General features: G+C 44.3%; 1 protein-coding gene across 1 annotated transcript in view; it reads right to left on the reverse strand.

Moving 5' to 3' along the window:
• The window catches only part of C5H6orf120 (chromosome 5 C6orf120 homolog), a 30,359-nt gene extending 9,466 nt beyond the window's left edge, over positions 1-20,893 (reverse strand). The window contains exon 1 of the mRNA XM_069769326.1: positions 20,729-20,893. Coding sequence (XP_069625427.1) covers positions 20,729-20,731 — 3 coding nt within the window. The 5' untranslated portion in view covers positions 20,732-20,893. The remainder of the gene's footprint in view (positions 1-20,728) is intronic.
• Between the last annotated feature and the right edge of the window lie 5,428 nt (positions 20,894-26,321).

Consider the following 26,321-nt stretch of genomic DNA (forward strand, 5'->3'; position numbering starts at 1 on the left):
GCTTGAAGAAGTCGCCTTCCAGAAACTGGCAGTAGGTCTGGGAGTTGAGCTTCACTCCATCCTCAACCCGAAAAGGTCCCACAAGTTCATCTTTGATACCAGCCCATACCAGTACCCCACCTCCACCTTGCTGGCGTCTGAGTCAGAGTGGAGCTCTCTGCCCTTTACTGATCCAGCCTCTGGCCCATCAAGAGTCACTCATTTTATCAGTCCATAAAACCTTTGAAAAGTCATTGTTAAGATAAAACGTCAAGACTGGGTCAAGAAATATCTTATGTTTCTTGTTCAAAGGTGGTCATTTTTCAGCCTTCCTTACCTTGGCCACGTCCCTGAGTATCGCACACCTTGTGTTTTTGTTACGCCAGTAACGTTGCAGCTCTGAAATATGGCAAAACTGGTGGCAAATGGCATCTTGACGCTTGATTTTCCTCAATTCATGGACAGTTATTTTGCGCCTTTTTTGCCCAACACGCTTCTTGCGACCCTGTTGGCTTTTCCCATGAAACGCTTGATTGTTCGGTGATCACGCTTCAAAAGTTTGGCAATTTCAAGACTGCTGCATCCCTCTGCAAGACATCTCACAATTTTGGACTTTTCAGAGCCCGTCAAATCTCTCTTCTGACCCATTTTGCCAAAGGAAAGGAAGTTGCCTAATAATTAAGCACACCTTAGATAGGGTTTTGATGTCATTAGACAACACCCCTCCTCATTACAGAGATGCACATCACCTGATTTATTTAATTGGTAGTTTGCTCTCAAGCCTGAACCGCTTGGAGGACAACTTGTATAAAAAGTATCATGTGATCAAAATACAACTTGCCTAATAATTCTGCAAACAGTGTAGATCTTGAAAATGAGTTATGACTGGGGATGAGCAGACCAGTTGCAGTTTGGGTCCTGGTACCCAATCCAAACTTTATTCCAAAGTTTGGTTACCACAACTGTACCGGAACTTTAACCAGAATCCAAACACCATTGAAAGCAACGGTGACCCAGATTTTTTAACTAGAAAATGTCTCTCTGCAACAGACTTCGGGGCAAAGTCGATGTTCGGCATTTAGCGTCGCTCATTTCACTTCGGGTTCAAATGTCTCCACTTACGACACCTTTCATGCAGTCTTATAGAAAAATTGCATATATTATTTCATCATTATTATTGCATTGTTAGTAGCTTGTCTATTACATAGTCTATTGAACCTTTAGTATTCTATAATTTGTGACCAATCAAAAAAACGCCAACTCTACTTCGATGACTTAGTTCTAATTACAGTTGCATCACCTACTATTATAAATGCTCTCTATGTAAGATATACAGTTTTAGGATTTCTTTGCTTAGTTTCTTAGCATATTGACATGTTTCTATAGGTTGTTTTTTTCAGATATACCTCATCCTTGCATTAACAATACGGATCATTTTTTCTACGTATGCGGAAGTCACTTTTGTGTCAAAGGTGAAAAGACTACCATGATGAAGAAAGTCTACTACTTGTTTTTTGGCTGAGGAATAGGAGATCCGGACAAGAGTTGGGTTTTACCCATATGCTGAAATAGATGTACAGCACATCTTACCCTGTGGTTGCATGGGAAGAGGCAATTTCTTGCAGTGCTAATGATCTGGATAGAGCCATTTGCTATTTCTGCATGGTGCCCCATTAGGAAAGGTGTTTGAAGGAGAGGAAGTGGACTTTACTATATATAAAACAAATCATTCATCTGCAATACGCCCAGTAGTACATACAGAAGAACTGCTGGATCCAAAAGCACCAGAAACATTTTCAGTCAAGTCTGGTAAGGAAGAGGGCACTTGGTGTCATGAAGCATCTTTCTCTCACAACCCAGAGTTTGTCAGCAACCTCAACTAAACCACAACTTATAACACAAAGTCAACTGAATGATCTTGTTAAAAGTTTGGATCTGCCCAAGGGTAAGAGCTCTTGGGTTCCAGGCTACAGCAGTGGAATCTTATAGCAGGTGATGTTCGGATTTCTAACCGTGATAAAGATCTTGTCCAATACTTGCTCATAAAGGGCGATCCTGTGGCATGCAACAACATCAACAGTTTAATTGAAGCTCTGAAGATGACTTGAAATCCAATGGGGAATGGATGCTCCTCATTGATTAGTCCAAAATAAGCCCAAAAGCAGTCTGGCTGCATAATTGCAATGCGCTACCTTCAATCACAGTTAATTATGCAGTCCACATTGTTGGCAGATAAGCAACAGATGCAGACGTATTTGTATGCAGGAGTAGTTTACACTTTTCTGACAGATGGCAATGTTGTTACTGTTATATGCTTAGTTGAAAGTAATGCATATACTTGTACTTTGTTTTCACTTTCTCTCCGGTTAAAGGTCCTTTAGACTTCCTGTTATGCTGTATTAAGAAGCTGATGCATGTACCTCATATTCTGTGTAGATAAAAGTTGAATTACCCCATATAATCTACTTTCACAAGTTTCTTCTGTGACCAAACTATGCAACAAGTTATGGGCCCAGCATAGAAGACAAAAAGGACTTGCTGAATGCAAAAGAATACTTCAGACCAGTTCTCTCCAAACAAGTAAGGGTACCGTCACACTATAACATTTCGATCGCTACGACGGTACGATTCGTGACGTTCCAGCGATATCGTTACGATATCGCTGTGTCTGACACGCAGCAGCGATCAGGGATCCTGCTGAGAATCGTACGTCGTAGCAGATCGTTTAGAACTTTCTTTTATCGCTGGATCTCCCGCTGTCATCGCTAGATCGGTGTGTGTGACACCGATCTAGCGATGCGATCCAGCGATGCGTTCGCTTGTAACCAGGGTAAACATCGGGTAACTAAGCGCAGGACCGCGCTTAGTTACCCGATGTTTACCCTGGTTACAAGCGTTAAACTAAAAAAAAACAAACAGCACATACTTACATTCTGGTGTCCGTCAGGTCCCTTGCCGTCTGCTTCCCGCACTGTGACTGCCGGCCGTAAAGTGAAAGCAGAGCACAGCGGCTGTGCTTTCACTTTCACTTTACGGCCGGCAGTCACTGAGTGCGAGAAGCAGACTGCAAGGGACCTGACGGACACCAGAATGTAAGTATGTGCTGTTTGTTTTTTTTTAGTTTAACGCTTGTAACCAGGGTAAACATCGGGTAACTAAGCGCGGTCCTGCGCTTAGTTACCCGATGTTTACCCTGGTTACCCAGGGACCTCGGCATCGTTGGTCGCTGGAGAGCTGTCTGTGTGACAGCTCCCCAGCGACCACACTACGATTTACCTACGATCACGGCCAGGTCATATCGCTGGTCGTGATCGTAGGTAAATCGTATAGTGTGACGGTACCCTAAGACAAATAAGTTAAAGATGAGCAGCAGTTCAGACCTGAGACTCACAGTGGATAAGCTGAACAATGAGAACTATCAGTTATGTAAGATTAAAGTGGAGATGTTATTGTCTAAAGATGATTTATGGGAGGTAATCACTTCAGACAGACCCAATGATAATCCGATATTGGATAAGAAAAAACAGACAAGCAAGATCTGCTATCAGCTTATTAGTGGATGATGATCAATTAATCCACATAAGGAATGAGAATACAGCAAAGGGAAAGTGGGCATTGATCTACATGAAAGATCCAGCTTAAATCACAAACTACTCCTGCTAACAAAACTTTACAAGATGAGATTAAGTGCAAGCATAGAAATGCAGACGCATATATAGTTCATGATGGAGGTTGTAAGGCTAGGTTCCCATTGCGTTAATGGGACCGCGCTAACGGACAGCGTTGCACGGCGAAATTAACGCTGTGCAACGCGTCCGTTAGTGCGCCCATTAACAGCAATGGGGACGCGCATTACTAGCGCGTGCCATTTTCGTCACGCGCTAGCGATGTGCTGGTGTTTTGTGGCGCGACCGAGATCCGTTCCCCGCTCTCGCAGATCGGAGACGTTAAACGCGACCCCTTTACAACACATTGCATTAGCGCAATCCGCTAGCTCTAGGCGCTAAACGGATTGTACAAACGCAATCTGAACCTAACCTAACAGCTGAGATCAGATGGTGAAGACATTAAGGAAAGCCATATAGCAGCAATATTATTGTGAAGTTTACCAGATTCATACACTGCTCTGATAAATGCACTAGAGACAAGACCTGAAGCATACAGTACACTAGAGTTTGTAAAGACCTGACTTTTAGATGAATATCATAGAAGGAAAGAGCAAACAAACGATTCCACTGAAAGGGATAGTAAAAATGCTCTTAAAGCGACAGACAAGAAGCCCCATAATACAGAGACAAAATAATGTTTCAGATGTAAGAAAAAGGGACATTTGAAGAAAGACTTTACTATATGGAAAGCAGAACAGAAATGACAACAAAATGAGAACAAACAAAATAAAAAGCACAATTTCTAACACACATGCAGATCACTGGAATGGTACATTTTAAAGTAACTGATAGTCATCTTCAGGCTGGTTTATTGACCCAGGAGCAACAAGTCACATGACTAGTGATAAAAGCTTCTTTACTGAACTTGATGAAAATAAGGAAATAATTTATCTTGCAGATGAGAGTGAAATAACCGCTTAAGTTATTGGACAAGGAATGCTAATCTGTCTTGATAGATTTGGGCATTATTCAAAATTCCTAGTAAAGGATGTGTTATATGTTCCAGTACTAGAAGGAGGATTGTTATCCGTAAAGCGTCTGACTGCCAAAGGGCTTAAGGCCCCGTCACACATAGCGAGATCGCTAGCGAGATCGCTGCTGAGTCACAAGTTTTGTGACGCAACAGCGATCTCAGTAGCGATCTCGCTATGTGTGACACGTACCAGCGATCAGGCCCCTGCTGTGAGATCGCTGGTCGTGTCGGAATGGCCTGGGCCATTTTTTGATCGTTGAGGTCCCGCTGACATCGCTGAATCGGCGTGTGTGACGCCGATTCAGCGATGTCTTCGCTGGTAACCAGGGTAAACATCGGGTAACTAAGCGCAGGGCCGCGCTTAGTAACCCGATGTTTACCCTGGTTACCATCGTTAAAGTAAAAAAAAAAAAAACGCTACATACTTACCTACCGCTGTCTGTCCCCGGCGCTCTGCTTCTCTGATCTGGCTGTGAGCGCCGGGCAGCCGGAAAGCAGAGCGGTGACGTCACCGCTCTGCTTTCCGGCCGCTGTGCTCACAGTCAGACCAGAGAAGCAGAGCGCCGAGGACAGACAGCTGTAGGTAAGTATGTAACGTTTGTTTTTTTTTACTTTGATGGTAACCAGGGTAAACATCGGGTTACTAAGCGTGGCCCTGCGCTTAGTTACCCGATGTTTACCCTGGTTACCGGGGACCTCGGGATCGTTGGTCGCTGGAGAGCTGTCTGTGTGACAGCTCTCCAGCGATCAAACAGCGACGCTGCAGCGATCCGGATCGTTGTCGGTATCGCTGCAGCGTCGCTATGTGTGACGGGGCCTTTACTGTAAAATTCAAAGATACAGGTCTCAACTGGCAGCTTCATTAAATAGTACAGGTAAAACGTCAGTGTCAATGTCTACAGTGAAGAGGCGACTCCGGGATGCTGGCCTTCAGGGCAGAGTGGCAAAGAAAAAGCCATATCTGAGACTAGCTAGCTAATAAAATAAAAGATTAATATGGGCAAAAGAACACAGACATTGGACAGAGGAAGATTGGAAAAAATTGTTACAGACAGACGAATCCAAGTTTGAGGTGTTTGGATCACACAGAAGAACATTTGTGAGACGCAGAACTAAAAAGATGCTGGAAGAGTGCCTGACGCCATCTTTCAAGCATGGTGGAGGTAAAGTGATGGTCTGGGGTTGCTTTGGTGCTGGTAAAAAGTGGGAGATTTGTACAACGTAAAAGGGATATTGAATAAGGAAGGTTATCACTCCATTTTGCAACGCCATGCCATTACCTGTGGACAGCGCTTGATTGGAGCCAGTCTTCATCCTACAACAGTACAATGACCCAAAGCACACCTCCAAATCATGCAAGAACTATTTAGGGAAAAAGCAGGCAGCTGGTATTCTATCTGTAATGGAGTGGCCAGCGCAGTCACCAGATCTCAACCCCAACCCTGTTGTAGGAGCAGCTTGACCGTGAAAAAAGTGCCCATCAAGCCAAACCAACTTCTGGGAGGGGCTTCTGGAAGCATGGGGTGAAATTTCTCCAGATTACCTCAGCAAATTAACTGCTAGAATGCCAAAGGTCTGCAATGCTGGAATTGCTGCAAAGGGAGCATTCTTTAGCAAAGTTTGAAGGAGAAAATTATTATTATTTCAAATAAAAATCTTATTTTTCAAACCTTGTTAATGTCTGGACTAGATTTTAAGTTCATTTTGCAACTCATTTGATTAATAAAAGTATGAGTTTTCATGGAAAACACAAAATTGTCTGTGTGACCCTAAACTTTTGAACGGTAGTGTACAGGTCCTTCTCAAAAAATTAGCATATAGTGTTAAATTTCATTATTTACCATAATGTAATGATTACAATTAAACTTTCATATCTTATAGATTCATTATCCACCAACTGAAATTTGTCAGGTCTTTTATTGTTTTAATACTGATGATTTTGGCATACAACTCCTGATAACCCAAAAAACCTGTCTCAATAAATTAGCATATTTCACCCATCCAATCAAATAAAAGTGTTTTTTAATAACAAACAAAAAAAACATCAAATAATAATGTTCAGTTATGCACTCAATACTTGGTCGGGAATCCTTTGGCAGAAATGACTGCTTCAATGCGGCGTGGCATGGAGGCAATCAGCCTGTGACACTGCTGAGATGTTATGGAGGCCCAGGATGCTTCAATAGCGGCCTTAAGCTCATCCAGAGTGTTGGGTCTTGCGTCTCTCAACTTTCTCTTCACAATATCCCACAGATTCTCTATGGGGTTCAGGTCAGGAGAGTTGGCAGGCCAATTGAGCACAGTAATACCATGGTCAGTAAACCATTTACCAGTGGTTTTGGCACTGTGAGCAGGTGCCAGGTCTTGCTGAAAAATGAAATCTTCATCTCCATAAAGCATTTCAGCCAATGGAAGCATGAAGTGCTCCAAAATCTCCTGATAGCTAGCTGCATTGACCCTGCCCTTGATGAAACACAGTGGACCAACACCAGCAGCTGACATGGCACCCCACACCATCACTAACTGTGGGTACTTGACACTGGACTTCAGGCATTTTGGCATTTCCTTCTCCCCAGTCTTCCTCCAGACTCTGGCACCTTGATTTCCGAATGACATGCAAAATTTGCTTTCATCAGAAAAAAGTACTTGGGACCACTTAGCAACAGTCCAGTGCTGCTTCTCTGTAGCCCATTTCCTGCACACGCCTGTGCACGGTGGCTCTGGATGTTTCCACACCAGACTCAGTCCACTGCTTCCTCAGGTTCCCCAAGGTCTGGAATCGGTCCTTCTCCACAATCTTCCTCAGGGTCCGGTCTCCTCTTCTCGTTGTACAGCGTTTTCTGCCACATTGTTTCCTTCCAACAGACTTACCATTGAGGTGCCTTGATACAGCACTCTGGGAACAGCCTATTTGTTGAGAAATTTCTTTCTGGGTCTTACCCTCTTGCTTGAGGGTGTCAATGATAGCCTTCTTGACATCTGTCAGGTCGCTAGTCTTACCCATGATGGGGGTTTTGAGTAATGAACCAGGCAGGGAGTTTATAAAAGCCTCAGGTATCTTTTGCATGTGTTTAGAGTTAATTAGTTGATTCAGAAGATTAGGGTAATAGGTCGTTTAGAGAACCTTTTCTTGATATGCTAATTTATTGAGACAGGTTTTTTGGGTTATCAGGAGTTGTATGCCAAAATCATCAGTATTTAAACAATAAAAGACCTGACAAATTTCAGTTGGTGGATAATGAATCTATAATATATGAAAGTTTAATTGTAATCATTACATTATTGTAAATAATGAAATTTAACACTATATGCTAATTTTTTGAGAAGGACCTGTATATGGTTTAAAACAAGAAGCTAAAGGTACCGTCACACTTAGCGACGCTGCAGCGATACCGACAACGATCCGGATCGCTGCAGCGTCGCTGTTTGGTCGCTGGAGAGCTGTCACACAGACAGCTCTCCAGCGACCAACGATCCCGAGGTCCCCGGTAACCAGGGTAAACATCGGGTAACTAAGCGCAGGGCCGCGCTTAGTAACCCGATGTTTACCCTGGTTACCAGCGTAAAAAAACAAACAGTACATACTTACATTCAGCTGTCTGTCCCTTGCCGTCTGGTTCCTGCACTGACTGCTGGCAGTAAAGTGAAAGTGAAAGCACAGCACAGCGGTGAGTCACACAGCGGTGACTCACCGCTGTGGCTGTGCTCTGCTTTCACTTTACGGCCAGCAGTCAGTGCAGGAACCAGACGGCAAGGGACAGACAGCTGAATGTAAGTATGTACTGTTTGTTTTTTTACGCTGGTAACCAGGGTAAACATCGGGTTACTAAGCGCGGCCCTGCGCTTAGTTACCCGATGTTTACCCTGGTTACCAGTGAAGACATCGCTGAATCGGTGTCACACACGCCGATTCAGCGATGTCTACGGGGAGTCCAGCGACAAAATAAAGTTCTGGACTTTCTTCCCCGACCAGCGATCTCCCAGCAGGGGCCTGATCGCTGCTGCCTGTCACACTGGACGATATCGCTAGCGAGGACGCTGCAACGTCACGGATCGCTAGCGATATCGTCTAGTGTGACAGTACCTTAAAGCATGGAATGATAAAATCACAGAAGTACTCATAAATGAACATTTTCAAAGAAGCAAAGCGGATCCTTGTCTATATACAAAGAGACTGTCAGACAGATGGATCTATGTGCTGATATATGTGGACCATATATTAGTTTGTTTTGAAACTTTGGATCAACACTTTGAGATCAAAGATCTGGGAAATGTGAAACAGTACCTAGGAATGCAGATAGAAAGGGAAGAAGACAGAAGTGTCCTTCTTAATCAAAATCACAAGATTCAAGACATAATCGAAACATTTGGATTGAAAGATGCAAAACCAGTAAAGTCTCAAATGGAAACCAACTATCCAAAGGAAATAAATAGTGAACAGAGCAGAATCTGTTACCGAATAATGAACAATACAGAAAGGCAATGGGAAAATTATCATATCTTGCGACTGTTACAAGGCCAAACATTGCAGCAGCAGTGGGAATTTTGAGCAGGAAGGTGTCAAAGCCAAACAAAATGGATTGGAATGCAGTGAAGAGGGTAAGATGTTATTTGAAAGGGCCTAGCAGCGTTAAACTGAAACTACCTGCAAGTGAGAAATGCATTTTAACCGGATACGTTGATGCAGACTGGGCTGGAGATTCAATTGACAGGAAATCTACCACTTGGCTATCTTTTCTTGTTCTCACGCAATGACCTATATTTACCTTCATTCGCTGTGAGGCGCCCTCTGCTGGTTGTCCTCATATGAACTCGAGCCTGGGAGCTTTCTAGGAAAGTTCCCACGCTCGAGGGACAACCAGCAGAGGGCGCCTCACCGCAAATGAAGGTAAATATAGGTCATTGACCTACTTTACCTTAATTCCCTGGGGTTTTGCAGCCACGAGCACCGCTGCATTAGCAGAGCTCCTGGCTGTAAAAATATTTTAACCCCTTCAGATGGATTTACATCGTGAGACGTTACAGATCTTCGGAAGGTATGTATATTGTTGGTTTACTATTTTTTCTTTGTCACAGAGCGAGGGTCTTCAGATGGATTGAGCGTAGAATAAAATATTACAACAACCTTTGTGTTTATTTCATTAAAACACTTTAATAATGTGTTTTTTTTAACCCTTTACTACTATTGGATTAATAATGGATAGGTGTCATAATTGACGCCTCTCCATTATTAATCTGGCTTAATGTCACCTTACAATAGCAAGGTGGCATTAACCCTTCATTACCCCATATCCCACCGCTACACGGGAATGGGAAGAGGGTGGCCAAGTGCCAGAATAGGTGCATCTTCCAGATGTGCCTTTTCTGGGGTGGCTGGGGGCAGATGTTTTTAGCCAGGGGAGGGGGGCAATAGCCATGGACCCTCTCCAGGCTATTAATATCTGCCCTCAGTCACTGGCTTTACTACTCTGGCGGAGAAAATTGCGCGGGAGCCCACACCAATTTCTTCCGCCATTTCACCCTTTAATTTAATAGCTAGAACAGCCAAATTTTGCATATACACACTACTAACATTAGTAGTGTGGAATATGCAAAAAAATGGGGATATGAGATGGTTTACTGTATGTAAACCATGTCTCATATCATGTCGGGTTTAAAAAGGAGATAGCAAAATCCGGCAATTGAATTATCTCGCACTGTATGAAATATTAATATATATACATATATGTGTCTACTGGCATACATATATATATATATATATATATATATATATATATAAATATATATATATATATATATATATATATATATATATATATATATATACACACAGTATATATGTTTTTATGGGGTTTTTTTACACATGGATCCCTTGTATAGCCGTATGTTGGTTTTGCAAGCCTGCGAGAAAAACACGCAGTACGGATCCCATACGGAGGATGCCAAAATGCGCAAAATACGCTGACGCACCCTGCCTACGGAGGAGCTACGGACTACTATTTTGGGGACTTTTCTGCGTATTACGGCCGTAATATATGGACCGTATTGTCTTACGCCGAGTGTGACGCCGGCCTTAGACTGTACAGCGCCCACAGCAGCAGCGGTGCGGTCTAACACTAAGCTGCAGCAGTGAGGAAATGGTGGCGATGGGGAAATGGCTGTTTCTTATAGGGCAAGGACATGTGACATACACAGCCAATGACACATGCCCTTGCTTGTGTGCATCACATGCACATTGGTGTGTGTGTGTGCACTGCTGATAGGCTGAGAGACTGCACCCCCCACTGTAAATGCGGGAAAGAAAAAAAATGGGAGATCTGCGTTATTTCAGCACAGATCTATCCCCCCACCCACCCACTATACACTGAAACAGTCTATTAACATTGATAAACAGTTTTAATGTGAAAATCAAGTTAAGCTTTTGGTGATCAAACAGAAACTCGAACAGTCGAATTTTAAGCAAATTGTTCGAGTTCGTCGAACGACTCGAACACCGCCCAAAACAGCTCGAATTTGAAATTGGCGACCATTGGGAATGGGAAGAGAGTGGTCAAGTGCCAGAATAGGCGCATCTTCCAGATGTGCCTTTTCGGGGGTGGCTGGGGGCAGATGTTTTTAGCCAGGGGGGGCCAATAACCATGGACCCTCTCCAGGCTATTAATATCTGCCCTCAGTCACTGGCTTTACCACTCTGGCGGAGAAAATTGCGCGGGAGCCCACGCCAATTTTTTCCGCGATTTAACCCTTAAATTTAATAGAGCGCCCAAATTTTGCACATACACACTACTAACATTAGTAGTGAGGAATATGCAAAAAAAAAAGTGGATATGATATGGTTTACTGTATGTAAACCATGTCTCATATCATGTCGGGTTTGTGAAGGAGAGAGGAAAAGCCGGCAATTGAATTACCGACTTTTAAGCTATCTAGCGCTGCATTAAATATATATATATATACATATATATATATATACACATATATATATATATATATATATATATATATATATATATATATACACATCTCCCTGACATATATATATGTATATATCTATTCTATGTGTATATATCTACTCTAACCTGTCAGTGTGATTTTACTGTACACTGCGCTGAATTACCGGCTTTTCAAAGGACACCCGTGCGTAAAAATCGGACAGCAATACGGATGTCATACGGATGTTGCGATTAAAAAAAAAAAAAAAACGCATGACACTCGCATACGTTACATCTGTTTTTTTGGTCCGTAAGTCGGACCGTTTTTTTTTTTTCTCAAGTGGAAAAGAGGCCTAAAACACACTTACAAAAAAAAAGTTATTTACTGAATCGCCATATCTTTTTTTATTTTTACTCTGAACAAACCTTGGGGGGGACTTGTTTTCTGCAGGGTGAGTTGACGTTTTTATTTGTTTTCTTTCAGGCAACAACTTATTTCGATTGCTTTTTTTTTTTCTATTACTGGGCAGCACAAACACCAGAAATTCATTTTTTTTCATGCCATTTACTGTGCAGGAAAAGTGAGCAGATAACTTTATTCCCCGGGTCATTATGATTGAAGTGAAACCACGTTTATATAGGACTTTCTTCTTTTGCACAATAAAAAAACTTTTTTATTTTTTTTTTAACAAATAATTTGTTTTTCCATCATTATACTTTGATAGCAGTTGCTTTTTTATTTTTTTTTTCGACTTAGCTATGTTAAGGGCTTGTTTTTTAAGGGCTTGTTTTTTTGTAGGACACAGACATTGTGTTGATACCATTCTTTGTATGTCATTTTTTTTATTTGACTTTATTTTATTGTTTTGTGTGTGAGCATGACAAAAAAGCTATATTTTTGACATTTTTCTTACATTGTTCAAAAGGATTAATATGAAAGTTTAATGCTATGCTCACATGTTGTGTTTTTGCTGCAAGCAGTTATGAAGCTGCTTACAAAAAGCAGGCTTGGCTGCATTTTTCTCAGGATCCCAAAGTTCAGCTTGGCTTCCACCATGGAAGCATGAATGCAGGTCACAATGCAAGACATATATGAAATCCTAAAAGCATTTTTAGAAAAAAGGGCAATTTAATGAAAATATTTATATGCCTGAAAAAATGACTTTTGAAAAAAAAAAAAAAAAAAAATCATACGAGTTCATGAAAAAATACACGTTTACAAATGTAACAGTGGGACAGGTGAATTGGTTGGGACGTTTACACAAACAAATATCCATATCTGAGGAGTTTTGTGGATCTCTCTTGCGCTGCTGATTAATGAAAACGTTAATTGAAAGGTATTTTTAAAATGTTTGGTTTTTATTCAACACGTTTCAAAGTGACAGGAACTTCTTCAGGAAACAACCACATACCAGCTATTTGTGCTTTTCTTCCTAGTGTTTTATCTAAGACATTGAGTTTGTAGGACACTGTTTACTTTCACACTTTTTGCATTCGGCGAGAACATCAAAACGACGCACGGGGCCGCATCCGCATACAATGCATGCCCCTGCATACACAATGTCAAATATAGGTATGCAAGATACATGTGGATCTTAACCCCTTCCCGACCTTTGACGCATACGCTGCGTCATGAAAGTCGGTGCCATTCCGACCCATGACGCAGCGTATGCGTCATGGCGGAATCGCGTTCCTGCAGGCCGAGTGAAAGGGTTAACTGTAATTTCACCCGGCGTGCAGGGACAGGAGGAGTTGTACTTTAGCCCAGGGGGGGGTGGCTTCACCCCCCCGTGGCTATGATCGCTCTGATTGGCTGTTGAAAGTGAAACTGCCAATCAGAGCGATTTGTAATATTTCACCTAAAAAAACTGGTGAAATATTACAATCCAGCCATGGCCGATGCTGCAATATCATCGGCCATGGCTGGAAACACTAATGTGCCCCCTCCCACCCCACCGATCGCCCCCCCAGCCCTCCGATCTGTGGTCCGCTCCCCTCCGTCCTGTGCTCAGCTCCCCCGTCCTCCTGTCCGCTCCCCCCATGCTCCAATCCCACCCCCCGTGCTCCAATCCCACCCCCCTGCACCTCGATCCACCCCGCCGTGTTACGATCCCGTTACGATAGGGTTAGGGTTGGGTTGGAATTAGGGTTAGGGTTAGGGGTGTGTTGGGGTTAGGGTTGTGATTAGGGTTACGGCTACAGTTGGGATTAGGGTTAGGGATGTGTTGGGGTTAGTGTTGGAGTTAGAATTGAGGGGTGTCCACTGTTTAGGCACATCAGGGGGTCTCCAAACGCAACATGGCGCCACCATTGATTCCAGCCAATCTTGTATTCAAAAAGTCAAATGGTGCTCCCTTACTTCCGAGCCCCGACGTGTGCCCAAACAGTGGTTTACCCCCACATATGAGGTACCAGCATACTCAGGACAAACTGCGCAACAATTACTGGGGTCCAATTTCTCCTGTTACCCTTGAGAAAATAAAAAATTGCTTGCTAAAACATCATTTTTGAGGAAAGAAAAATGATTTTTTATTTTCACGGCTCTGCGTTGTAAACGTCTGTGAAGCATTTGGGGGTTCAAAGTGCTCACCACATATCTAGATAAGTTCCTTTCGGGGTCTAGTTTCCAAAATAGGGTCACTTGTGGGGGGTTTCTACTGTTTAGCCACATCAGGGGCTCTGCAAACGCAACGTGACGCCCGTCGAGCATTCCATCAAAGTCTGCATTTCAAAACGTCACTACTTCAGTTCCGAGCCCCGGCATGTGCCCAAACAGTAGTCTACCCCCACATATGGGGTATCACCGTACTCAGGAGAAACTGGACAACAAATATTGGGGTCAAATTTCTCCTGTTACCCTTGGGAAAATTTAAAAATTCTGGGCTAAAAAATTATTTTTGAGGAAAGAAAACGTATTTATTATTTTCACAGCTCTGTGTTATAAACTTCTGTGAAGCACTTGAGGGTTCAAAGTGCTCACCACACGTCTAGATTAGTTCCTTTGGGGGTCTAGTTTCCAAAATGGGGTCATTTGTGGGGGATCTCCAATGTTTAGGCACACAGGGGCTCTCCAAACGCGACATGGTGTCCGCTAATGATTGGAACTAATTTTCCATTTAAAAAGCCAAATGGCGTGCCTTCCCTTCTGAGCCCTGCCGTGCGCCCAAACAGTGGTTTACCCCCACATATGGGGTATCTGCGTACTCAGAACAAACTGGACAACAACATTTGGGTTCCAATTTCTCCTATTACCGTTGGCAAAATAGGAAATTCCAGGCTAAAAAATCATTTTTGAGGAAAGGAAAATTATTTTTTATTTTCATGGCTCTGCGTTATAAACTTCTGTGAAGCACCTGGGGGTTTAAAGTGCTCACTAGGCATCTAGATAAGTTCCTTGGGGGGTCCAGTTTCCAAAATGGGGTCACTTGTGGGGGAGCTCCAATGTTTAGGCACACAGGGTCTCTCCAAACGCGACATGGTGTCCGCTAACGATGGAGATAATTTTTAATTCAAAAAGTCAAATGGCGCTCCTTCCCTCCCGAGCCTTACCATGTGCCCAAACAGTGGTTTACCCCCACATGTGAGGTATCGGTGTACTCAGGAGAAATTGCCCAACAAATTTTAGGATCCATTTTATCCTGTTGCCCATGTGAAAATGAAAAAATTGAGGCTAAAATAATTTTTTTGTGAAAAAAAAAGTACTTTCTCATTTTTACGGATCAATTTGTGAAGCACCTGGGGGTTTAAAGTGCTCACTAGGCATCTAGATAAGGTCCTTGGGGGGGGTCTAGTTTCCAAAATGGGGTCACTTGTGGGGGAGCTCCAATTTTTAGGCACACGGGGGCTCTCCAAATGTGACATGGTGTCCGCTAAAGAGTGCAGCCAATTTTTCATTCAAAAAGTCAAATGGCGCTCCTTCCCTTCCAAGCCCTGCCGTGCGCCCAAACAGTGGTTTACCCCCACATATGAGGTATCAGCATACTCAGGACAAATTGGACAACAACTTTCATGGTTCAGTTTCTCCTTTTACCATTGGGAAAATAAAAAAATTATTGCTGAAAGATGATTTTTGTGACTAAAAAGTTAAATGTTCATTTTTTCCTTCCATGTTGCTTCTGCTGCTGTGAAGCACCTGAAGGGTTAATAAACTTCTGGAATGTGGTTTTGTGCACCTTGAGGGGTGCAGTTTTTAGAATGGTGTCACTTTTGGGTATTTTCAGCCATATAGACCCCTCAAACTGACTTCAGATGTGAGGTGGTCCCTAAAAAAAATGGTTTTGTAAATATCGTTGTAAAAATGAGAAATCGCTGGTCAAATTTTAACCCTTATAACTTCCTAGCAAAAAAAAATTTTGTTTCCAAAATTGTGCTGATGTAAATTAGACGTGTGGGAAATGTTATTTATTAACTATTTTGTGTCACATAACTCTCTGGTTTAACAGAATAAAAATTCAAAATGTGAACATTGCAAAATTTTCGCCAAATTTCCGTTTTTATCACAAATAAACACAGAATTTATTGACCTAAATTTACCACTAACATGAAGCCCAATATGTCACGAGAAAACAATCTCAGAATCGCTAGGATCCGTTGAAGCGTTCCCGAGTTATTACCTCATAAAAGGGACACTGGTCAGAATTGCAAAAAATGGCAAGGTCTTTAAGGTCAAAATAGGCTGGGTCATGAAGGGGTTAAGGAAAGAAGTATGCAGGCCTATGCTGCGCACAGAAACGCTAGTGTGAAACCGGCCTGCCTTCTCAGGAGAGAACACTTGGACAATATGGTTTAAGCTTTGGAAAATTCACAAAAATAAATAGCGTTCACATACTGCTGTACATACTTTTTTCACAAAAAATGCAGCAAAACCTGATACCTAAATATTTATGCGCTAAACGCTCTCATTTTTTCATATTTCTAGTGCAGTAATGTAGTTCATTTTTCATGTTCGCATGTTTTAGCGCCGCAGTGTGCTGCCTTATTTATTTGACTGTATACGAGTTGGTGACTATCAGAGGTTCAGCACCTGTTCACACAGTCTATATTTGGATGTGACGGTCAGTTTTTTGAAATTTATTTGGCTGTAGTGACAAGACCAAGCAAGTAACTTGTTTTAACCACCTGATTTTCGCCCTTTGGGTTTGTTATATGTTGTGAGTCTATTTGTTCACGTTTACATTGATTAGCACATTAAGGCTATGTGCACACGTTCAGGATTTCTTGCAGAAATTTCCTGAGCAAAACTAGACATTTTCTGCAAGAAATCCACATGCGTTTTTGACGCATTTTTTTCTGGAGCTTCCCAATGCATTAAATAGCGGGAAAAACGCGAAAAATCAGCAAAATTAACGAACATGCTGCATTTTTTACCGCGATGCGTTTCTCGCTGAAAAAACGCATCATGTGCACAAAAATTGTGGAATGCATTCTAAATGATGGGATGTATAATGTATGCGTCTATGCGTTTTTATAGCGAAAAAAACGCAACGTGTGCACACAGCCTAAACGTTATGTTTTAATCCCTATACTGCTACACCTATCACTACTAGGACAACCCCTTCTTGATCTAAATGTTTGGCCTTGATAAAATAATAAAACTTATACTCCCCTCCCATGCTGGCGCCATTCCAGTTGTGTCGGCACTTATGCACTCATGCGGCTGTGACACATGGTGCACGGCACCCAATCAGCGCTGGCACTACTGATCCGCCTTTGGACGATTTGACCACTAAGAGGCAGTAAGCGAGCAGCCGCAGCCCGGACTTCTTCATGGTCAATTCTTCCGGAGGCGGGGACAGTGAAACCAGTGTTGATTGGGCGCCAGGCACGATGTGTCATACAACCGCACGAGAGCCGCGAGTGGCGACACCACTGGAACGGCGCCAGCTTGGCAGGCGAGTAAACGCTTTATTCTATCATGGACAAAAATTTTCATTAAGAAGGGGTTGTCCTAGTAGTGGATAACCCATAAAAAAAGAAAACCTCTAGTGCTTTCTACACCATTGAACAGTGAATATGAAAAGAAAACACGCACAGTGATAAACCATTCAGATAGTGCTAAAGATGACCCTAAAGGTACCGTTACACTTAACGATTTACCAACGATCACGACCAGCGATACGACCTGGCCGTGATCGTTGGTAAGTCGTTGTGTGGTCGCTGGAGAGCTGTAACCCGGGTAAACATCGGGTTACTAAGTGCAGGGCCGCACTTAGTAACCCGATGTTTACCCTGGTTACCATTGTAAAAGTAAAAAAAAAAAAAAAACACTACATACTTACATTCCTGTCACGTCACCCGGCGTCCGCTTCCCTGCACTGTGTAAGCGCGCTGGCTGGAAAGCAGAGCGGTGACGTGCTCTGCTTTACGGCCGGCCGGCGCTGACACTGGGGGACGCAGGGAAGCTGACGCTGAGGAACGTGACAGGAATGTAAGTATGTAGTGTTTTTTTTTTTTACTTTTACAATGGTAACCAGGGTACACATCGGGTTACTAAGCGCGGCCCTGCGCTTAGTAACCCGATGTTTACCCTGGTTACCAGTGAAGACATCGCTGAATCGGCGTCACACATGCCGATTCAGCGATGTCAGTGGGTGATCCAGCGACGAAATAAAGTCCTGATCATTCCCCAGCGACCAACGATCTCCCAGCAGGGGCCTGATCATTGGTCGCTGTCACGCATAACGATTTCGTTAACGATATCGTTGCTACGTCACAAAAAGCAACAATATCGTTAATGATATCGTTATGTGTGACGGTACCTTAAGGGTTTTTTCCACATACCGCAATGGCTGCATTTTGGACACAGCAGATACCCCACTCCGCCCAAAGCACTGTCCCGTTGTACAAGCGATGATTCCGGATGTGTTCATTGAACAATGTGGAATCACCGCATCGTATTCATCGACTGTGGTATTTATCTTACGGAGACTGAGCGTCTCCGCAAGATAGACATGCTGCGGTCTAAAAAGACATGACGCTTGTGCGTGTACGCAGGTCTGCCGCCTGCATCTATGTATGCATAGTGGAGACGGGATTTCATAAAATCCCCTCCACCATGCTGTAACATCTGGATGCTGCAGATTGGACAATGCGGCTGTACAAAGCATCCAATCCGCAGCAAATACTCAGGAAAAACGCCATGTGGAAACCTACCCTTAAAGGAAATCTTTCACCTCATTTTGGCCCTATAAACTGTGGTGCCATCAGAGGTTTATCTACAGCATTTTGTATTGCTGTAGATAAGCCCCCGATGTATCCTGAAAGATAAGAAAAACATGTTATATTATACTCACCCAGGGGCGTTCCCGATGCAGTCCGATGGGCGTCACGGTCTGGCGTCTCCCATCTTCATACGATGATGTCCTTTTCCTTGCGTCTGTCGCGCTCCTGCGCAGGCGTACCGATTTGCCCTGTTGAGGGCAGAGCAAAGAACTGCGGGTGCTGGGCCTCTCTGACCTTTCCCAGCACCTGCGCACTACAGTACTTTGCTCTGCCCTCAACAGGGCAAATCGGTACGCCTGCGCAGGAGTGTGACGCCCATCGGATCGGACCGCACCCTGGGTGAGTATAAGGCTACTTTCATACTAGCGTCGGATTTGGCCCTTCGCAGTGTGTCGGGCCGAAGTTCCGACTCTAGCAGTGAATGCGCTGCACAACGGAGGCAGTGGATGCATTTTTCCAGCGTATTCGCTGCCCCATTGTGAGGTGCGGGGAGGTGGGGGCGGAGTTCCGGCCGCGCATGTGCAGTCGGAAAAAGTGGTCTGTCGGCAGCAAAAAACGTTACATGTAACATTTTTTGCTCCCGGCGGTCCGCCACAACACGGCGCAAATGTCGCACGACAGTTGCGACGTGTGTCAATGCGTCGCTAATGTTAATCTATGGGGCAAAAACGCATCCTGCAGACAACTTTGCAGGATGCGTTTTTTCCCATAAACTACGCATTGCGACGTATTGCAAAAAAACGCTAGTGTGAAAGTAGCCTAATCTAAAAGTACCGTCACACTAAGCGACGCTGCAGCGATACAGACAACGATCCGGATCGCTGCAGCGTCGCTGTTTGGTCGCTGGAGAGCTGTCACACAGACAGCTCTCCAGCGACCAACGATCCCGAGGTCCCCGGTAACCAGGGTAAACATCGGGTTACTAAGCGCAGGGCCGCGCTTAGTAACCCGATGTGTACCCTGGTTACCATCCTAAAAGTAAAAAAACAAACGCTACATACTTACCTACCGCTGTCTGTCCTCGGCGCTCTGCTTCTCTGGTCTGGCTGTGAGCGCCGGAAAGCAGAGCGGTGACGTCACCGCTCTGCTTTCCGGCCGCTGTGCTCACAGCCAGTATAGAGAAGCAGAGCGCCGAGGACAGACAGCGGTAGGTAAGTATGTAGCGTTTGTTTTTTTACTTTTAGGATGGTAACCAGGGTAAACATCGGGTTACTAAGCGCGGCCCTGCGCTTAGTAACCCGATGTTTACCCTGGTTACCAGCGAAGACATCGCTGAATCGGTGTCACACATGCCGATTCAGTGAGGTCTACGGGGAGTCCAGCGACGAAACAAAGTTCTGGACTTTCTTCCCCGACCAGCGACAGCACAGCAGGGGCCTGATCGCTGCTGCCTGTCACACTGGACGATATCGCTAGCCAGGACGTTGCAACGTCACGGATCGCTAGCGATATCGTCTAGTGTGACGGTACCTTAACTTGTTTTTCTTATCTTTCAAGGTTACATGGGGGGGGCTTATCTACAGCATTCCAGAATGCTGTACATAAGCCTCTGATGGCGGTGGCTGCAGGTTATAGGGCCAAAATGAGGTGACAGATTCCCTTTAAAGTTTACAGAATGATAAAAGGAGCAATTCCCCAATGTCTCCTGCTGCAACATGGGCGGACTTGACCCCTGATAGAGAGGTGTGTACAGATCCAAACGTGCAGCCTGGTCTGATGAACACACGACCCGCGGAGGCTCCTGAGCTGCTGTGCTGCTTCACTTTGGTATTCACAAAACACAATCCGTAACGTACGTAGGAAACAAGCCCAGAAAGTGACCGGAGCGCCACAAACACGACGCCAAGTACCGTGAACTCCTACTCCTGTTGGTAAACGGCGCCAAAAACGTTGTCTGCTGGCCAAGTGAGCAAGGAAGGCGAATGAGAGTGCTCACAGCCACTAGCCACACTCACCATAGGAGAGCCAGCGCCGCACACTCCGTGCTGCTGTCAGGGCCAGGAAGTAGTACTGTACAGAGCAGGAGGGGGAGGACTGAGGACGCGGAAGGGGCCGCTCTCTCATACTGAGGGAGACAGCAGGAAACGGCAGGTACACCAGACAGACATGACCTGCCCGACACTGACAGACGCGAGAAGAGCCGTGTGCGCCATTACAAAGCACATACTAATTATGACACTGCTCAGTAATCCCTCACGCATGACTACGAGTAGCGCCATTATTATGTAATGAGATTCTACTGCGTCTGTCAGCAGCAGCACCTCCGTACCGTAGCGCCATCAAGTGTCACAACTACAAAAATACACTTTATACCACGTGACTTTCAGCGCGGCTCTCAGGACCTGTTTAACGTCATAGCTAATTACACAGCACCATCTGCTGGCGGATGTAAGTTCTACATCTCAGTCGTTCCTGTGAAAAATATAGTAAATTCGTTGTTCCCGTTAAAGGGAATCTGTCACCCCAAAATTGGCCTATAAGCTAAGGCCACCGACATCAGGGGCTTATCCATTATTATCAATAATTATCGATTATTATTTTGGGGTGACAGATTCCCTTTAATCCCTTTTGAGAGATACATTTTGTATTTGACCCGTCCCGGGAACCGTCCATACACGCGGGTTGCAAGGATACGGGGCATAGTTGTTTACAGCGGAGACAATACGCATTGATTCAACATGAGGTAAGGCCTCCTTCAGATGTCAGTGTGTCTTGTTCGTCTGATGACCGTTTTCACACATACCAGAGACACACAGACCCATTCAAGTAAATCTGCACACATGTCAGTGTGTTTTCACGGACCGTGTGTCCTTGGGCAAAACACGCTGACATGTCTGTGTTTTACCAGCAACACGGGCCATAAAACAAGCCCGCACACTAATGATACACAGATCACATCACGGTATGTGTCATCACTGTGACACATACCGGTGCCTGTGAAAAAAGCAGTATGGTTAGCGCTGTTCCTGGGTGCTTAAAGGGAACCTGTCACCTGAATTTGGCGGGACCGGTTTTCGGTCATATGGACGGAGTTTTCGGGTGTTTGATTCACCCTTTCCTTACAGACAGGACAGAGAATGAACTTCAATCCAATATTGCGGCCAGCATGCAGCCAGCGGGTAAGGAAAGGGTGAATCAAACACCCGAAAACTTCGCCCATATGACCGAAAAGCGGTCCCGCCAAATTCAGGTGACAGGTTCCCTTTAAGGCTGCCGTCACACTATCAGTATTTGGTCAGTATTTTACATCAGTATTTGTAGCCAAAACCAGGAGTGGAACAAATAGAGGAAAAGTATAATAGAAACATATGCACCACTTCTGCATTTATCACCCACTCCTGGTTTTGGCTACAAATACTGATGTAAAATACTGACCAAATGCTGCTAGTGTGACGGCAGCCTAAGGCAGGTCTCATCATTGTCGCCTATGCAACACTGATGGGAGTTGTATTCAGCACCGTGTTTGTACATCATGGATAAGTAAATAATAATAAAAAAAAACAGCGTGGGCTCCCCCTTAATTTTCATAAACAGCAGAGGGAAAGCCAACCCCTGGGGCTGATGTTAACAGTCTGGGAACGGGCCATTAGCCCTAAAGGTCCTTAGGCTAATAATGACAGCTCACAACTGTTTGCGTAGCCTTTACTATTTAGTTTCCAGGGGACCCCAGAAAACAATGATGTAGGGTCCTCCTACAATTACTAACCAGCAAAGGCTAAACAGACAGCTGTGGGCTGATATTAATAGCCTGTGCTATTAATATCTTTCCCTCTTTTGTTTATGAAAAGTACGGGGGACCCCACACCGTTTTTTTGTTTATACGCGATGTGCAAACAAGGTGCTGAATACAACTCCCATCAACGTCGCCTGGTCGCGCTGATCTCAGGAAGACCAAGCGACAATGATGAGAGCTGGCTTCAGCACCCGATGCCTAGGAACAGCGCTCACTGTACTTTTTCCCAAGATGCGAACTCGGCTTAAGAAAATGGCTGCCGCGATCTCCATCTGTACACGCACGGCATCCCGCGGCCATTTTTCTGAAGCCCCGAGAAGCCGAGAAGTACCACAAAGATGGCCGCGCCCACCGATAAACCGCGGAATAGCACAGATCACGCTCATTTCCTTCACCTGCCCACTGGATTCGCCTGTTGAGCTGCGCACACCACTACGCCACCAACGGAGATCTGGGGGAGAAACAGCGCTGTCACCACGCCCATATGACCAGACCAGCGTGAGTGACAGCCCAAAACGGCGACTTTACAAAGGTATTTCGGCAGCATAGGTGGGGAATAAAGGCTCCAAAAATACACTAATTTAAAGCACAGCTCTGCCCCTATTTAGCGCTATTTTTATCTCATCTTGAAAAAACGGGGTGACAGGTTCCCTTTAAATCAGAGATATGTCACGAAAAATAGTTAATAAGTCATTTTGAGGGGTCTATATGATAGAAAATAACCAAGTGTGACACCATTCTAAAAACTGCACCCCTCAAGGTTTTCAAAATCACATTCAAGAAGTTTATTAACCCTTTACGTGCTTCACAGGAACTGAAACAATGTGGAAGGAAAAAATGAACATTTAACTTTTTTTTGCAAACATCTTAATTCAGAACCATTTTTTTTTATTTTCAAAAGTGTAAAAACAGAAATTAAACCATAAATTTTGTTGTGCAATTTCTCCTGAATACGCCGATACCACATACGTGGGGGTAAACCACTGTTTCGGCGCACCGCAGAGCTTGGAATTGAAAGCGCCTTTTGACCTTTTCAATGCAGAATTGGCTGGAATTGAGATTGGATGCCATGTCACGTTTAGAGAGCCCCTGATGTGTCTAAACAGTGGAAACCCCCCACAAGTGACACCATTTTGGAAACTAGACCCCTTAAGGAACTTATCTAGATGTGTGGTGAGCACTTTGAGCCCCCAAGTGCTTTACAGAAGTTTATAACGTAGAGCCGTGAAAATAAAAAAATCGCATTTGTTTACACAAAAAATTATTTTTTCGCTCACAAATTCTTTTTTTCACAAGGGTAACAGGAGAAATTAGACCACAAAAGTTGTTGTGCAATTTCTCCTGAGTACGTCCATACCCCATATGTAGGGGTAAACCACTGTTTGGGTGCACCACAGAGCTTGGAAGAGAAGGAGTGCCGTTTTACTTTTTCAATGTAGAATTGGCTGAAATTGAGATCGGACGCCATGTCGCGTTTGGAGAGCCGCTGATGTGCCTAAACAGTAGAAACCCCCCACAAGTGACCCCATTTTGGAAACTAGACCCCCCCATGGAACTTATCTAGATGTGTGGTGAGAACTTTGAATGCCCAAGTGCTTCACAGAAGTTTATAATGCAGAGTAGTGAAAATAAAAATTATTTTTTGTCCACAAAAAAGATTTTGTAGCCACCAAGTTTTTATTTTCACAAGGGTAACAGGAGAAATTGGACACCAAAAGTTGTTGTCCAATTTATCCCGAGTACGCTGATGCCCTATATGTGGGGGTAAACCACTGTTTTGGCGCACGGCAGAGCTCGGAAGAGAAGGAGCACCGTTTTGGAATGCAGACTTTGATAGGATGGTCTGTGGGCATTATGTTGCATTTGCAGAGCCCCTGATGTACCTAAACAGTAGTAACCCCCCACAAGTGACCCCATTTTGGAAACTACACCCCCCAAGGAACTTATATAGATGTTTGGTGAGAACTTTGAATGCCCAAGTGCTTCACAGAAGTTTATAATGCAGAGTCATGAAAATAAAAAAATATTTTTTTTTCCACAAAAAAGATTTTGTAGCCCCCAAGTTTTTATTTTCACAAGGGTAACAGGAGAAATTGGACCCCAAAAGTTGTTGTCCAATTTATCCCAAGTACGCTGATGCCCCATATGTGGGGGTAAACCACTGTTTGGGCGCATGGCAGAGCTCAGAAGGGAGGGAGCACCATTTGACTTTTTGAGCACTGTTTTACTTTTTCAACGCAGAATTGGCTGAAATTGAGATTGGACGCCATGTCGTGTTTGGAGACCCCTGATGTACCTAAACAGTGGAAACCCCTCAATTCTAACTCCAACCCTAACCCCAACACACCCCTAACCCTAATCCCAACCCGATCCATAATCCTAATCACAACCCTAACGATAATCACAGCCCTAACCCCAAAATAACCCAAATGTCAACCCTAACCATAACCCTAATCAAAACCCTAAATCCAACACACCCCTAATCTCAACCCTAACCTCAAACCTAACCCTACTCCCCATACACCCCTAATCCCAACCCTAACCTTAACCCTAATCCCAAACCTAACCCTAATCCCAAGCGTAACCCTAATGTCAACCCTAAACCTAATACCAACCCTAATCCTAACCCTAATCCCAACTCTAACCCTAACTTTAGCCACAACCCTAGCCCTAACTTTAGCCCCAACCCTAGCCCTAACCCTAAATTTATCCCCAACCCTAGCCCTAATTTTATCTCCAACCCTAACGCTAGCCTCAACTTTAGCCCCAACCCTATCCCTAAGGCTACTTTCACACTTGCGTCGTTTGGCATCCGTTGCAATCTGTCGTTTTGGACAAAAAACGGATTCTGCAAATGTGCCCGCAGGATGCGTTTTTTGCCCATAGACTGTATTGCCGACGGATGCCTACACGTCGCGTCCGTCGTGCACTGGATCAGTTGTGTTTTGGCGGACCGTCAGCACAAAAAACGTTCAGTCTAACGTTTTTTTGTATGTCGCGTCTGCCATTTCCGACCGCGCATGCGTGGCCGTAACTCTGCCCCCTCCTCCCCAGGACTTAGACTGGGCAACAGATGCATTGAAAAACTGCATCCGCTGCCCATGTTGTGCACAATTTTCACAACGTGCGTCGGTGTGTCGGGCCGACGCATTGCGATGGCCCCGTACCGACGCAAGTGTGAAGGAAGCCTAACCCTAAATTTAGCCCCAACCTTAACCCTATATTTAGCCCTAACCCTAAATTTAGCCCCAACCCTAACCCTAAATTTAGCCCTAACCCTAAATTTAGCCCCAACCCTAACCCTAAATTTAGCCCCAACCCTAACCCTAAATGTAGCCCCAACCCTAACCCTAAATTTAGCCCTAACCCTAAATTTAGCCCCAACCCTAACCTTAAATTTAGCCCCAACCCTAACCCTAAATGTAGCCCCAACCCTAACCCTAAATTTAGCCCTAACCCTAAATTTAGCCCCAACCCTAACCCTAATTTTAGCCCCAACTGCTCTCTCCTGCCGGCCGGCAGATGGCGGGCTGTTATGACCTGGTTGTCAGGACAATAATGGACCTGGTGGTTAAGAGCACACGAAATGACCTGATAGTTACTGATAATTAAGGACGAGCTCTGGGACGTGGGAACTCTGCTGACCGCAATCCCTAATCCTATCAAACACACTAGAAATAGCCGTGGATTGCTCCTAACGCTCCCTATGCAACTCGGCACAGCCTAAGGAACTAGCTAGCCCTGAAGATAGAAAAATAAAGCCTACCTTGCCTCAGAGAAATTCCCCAAAGGAAAAGGCAGCCCCCCACATATAA

Source organism: Ranitomeya imitator, chromosome 5 (assembly GCF_032444005.1).
Source record: "Ranitomeya imitator isolate aRanImi1 chromosome 5, aRanImi1.pri, whole genome shotgun sequence".
NCBI lineage: Eukaryota > Metazoa > Chordata > Amphibia > Anura > Dendrobatidae > Ranitomeya > Ranitomeya imitator.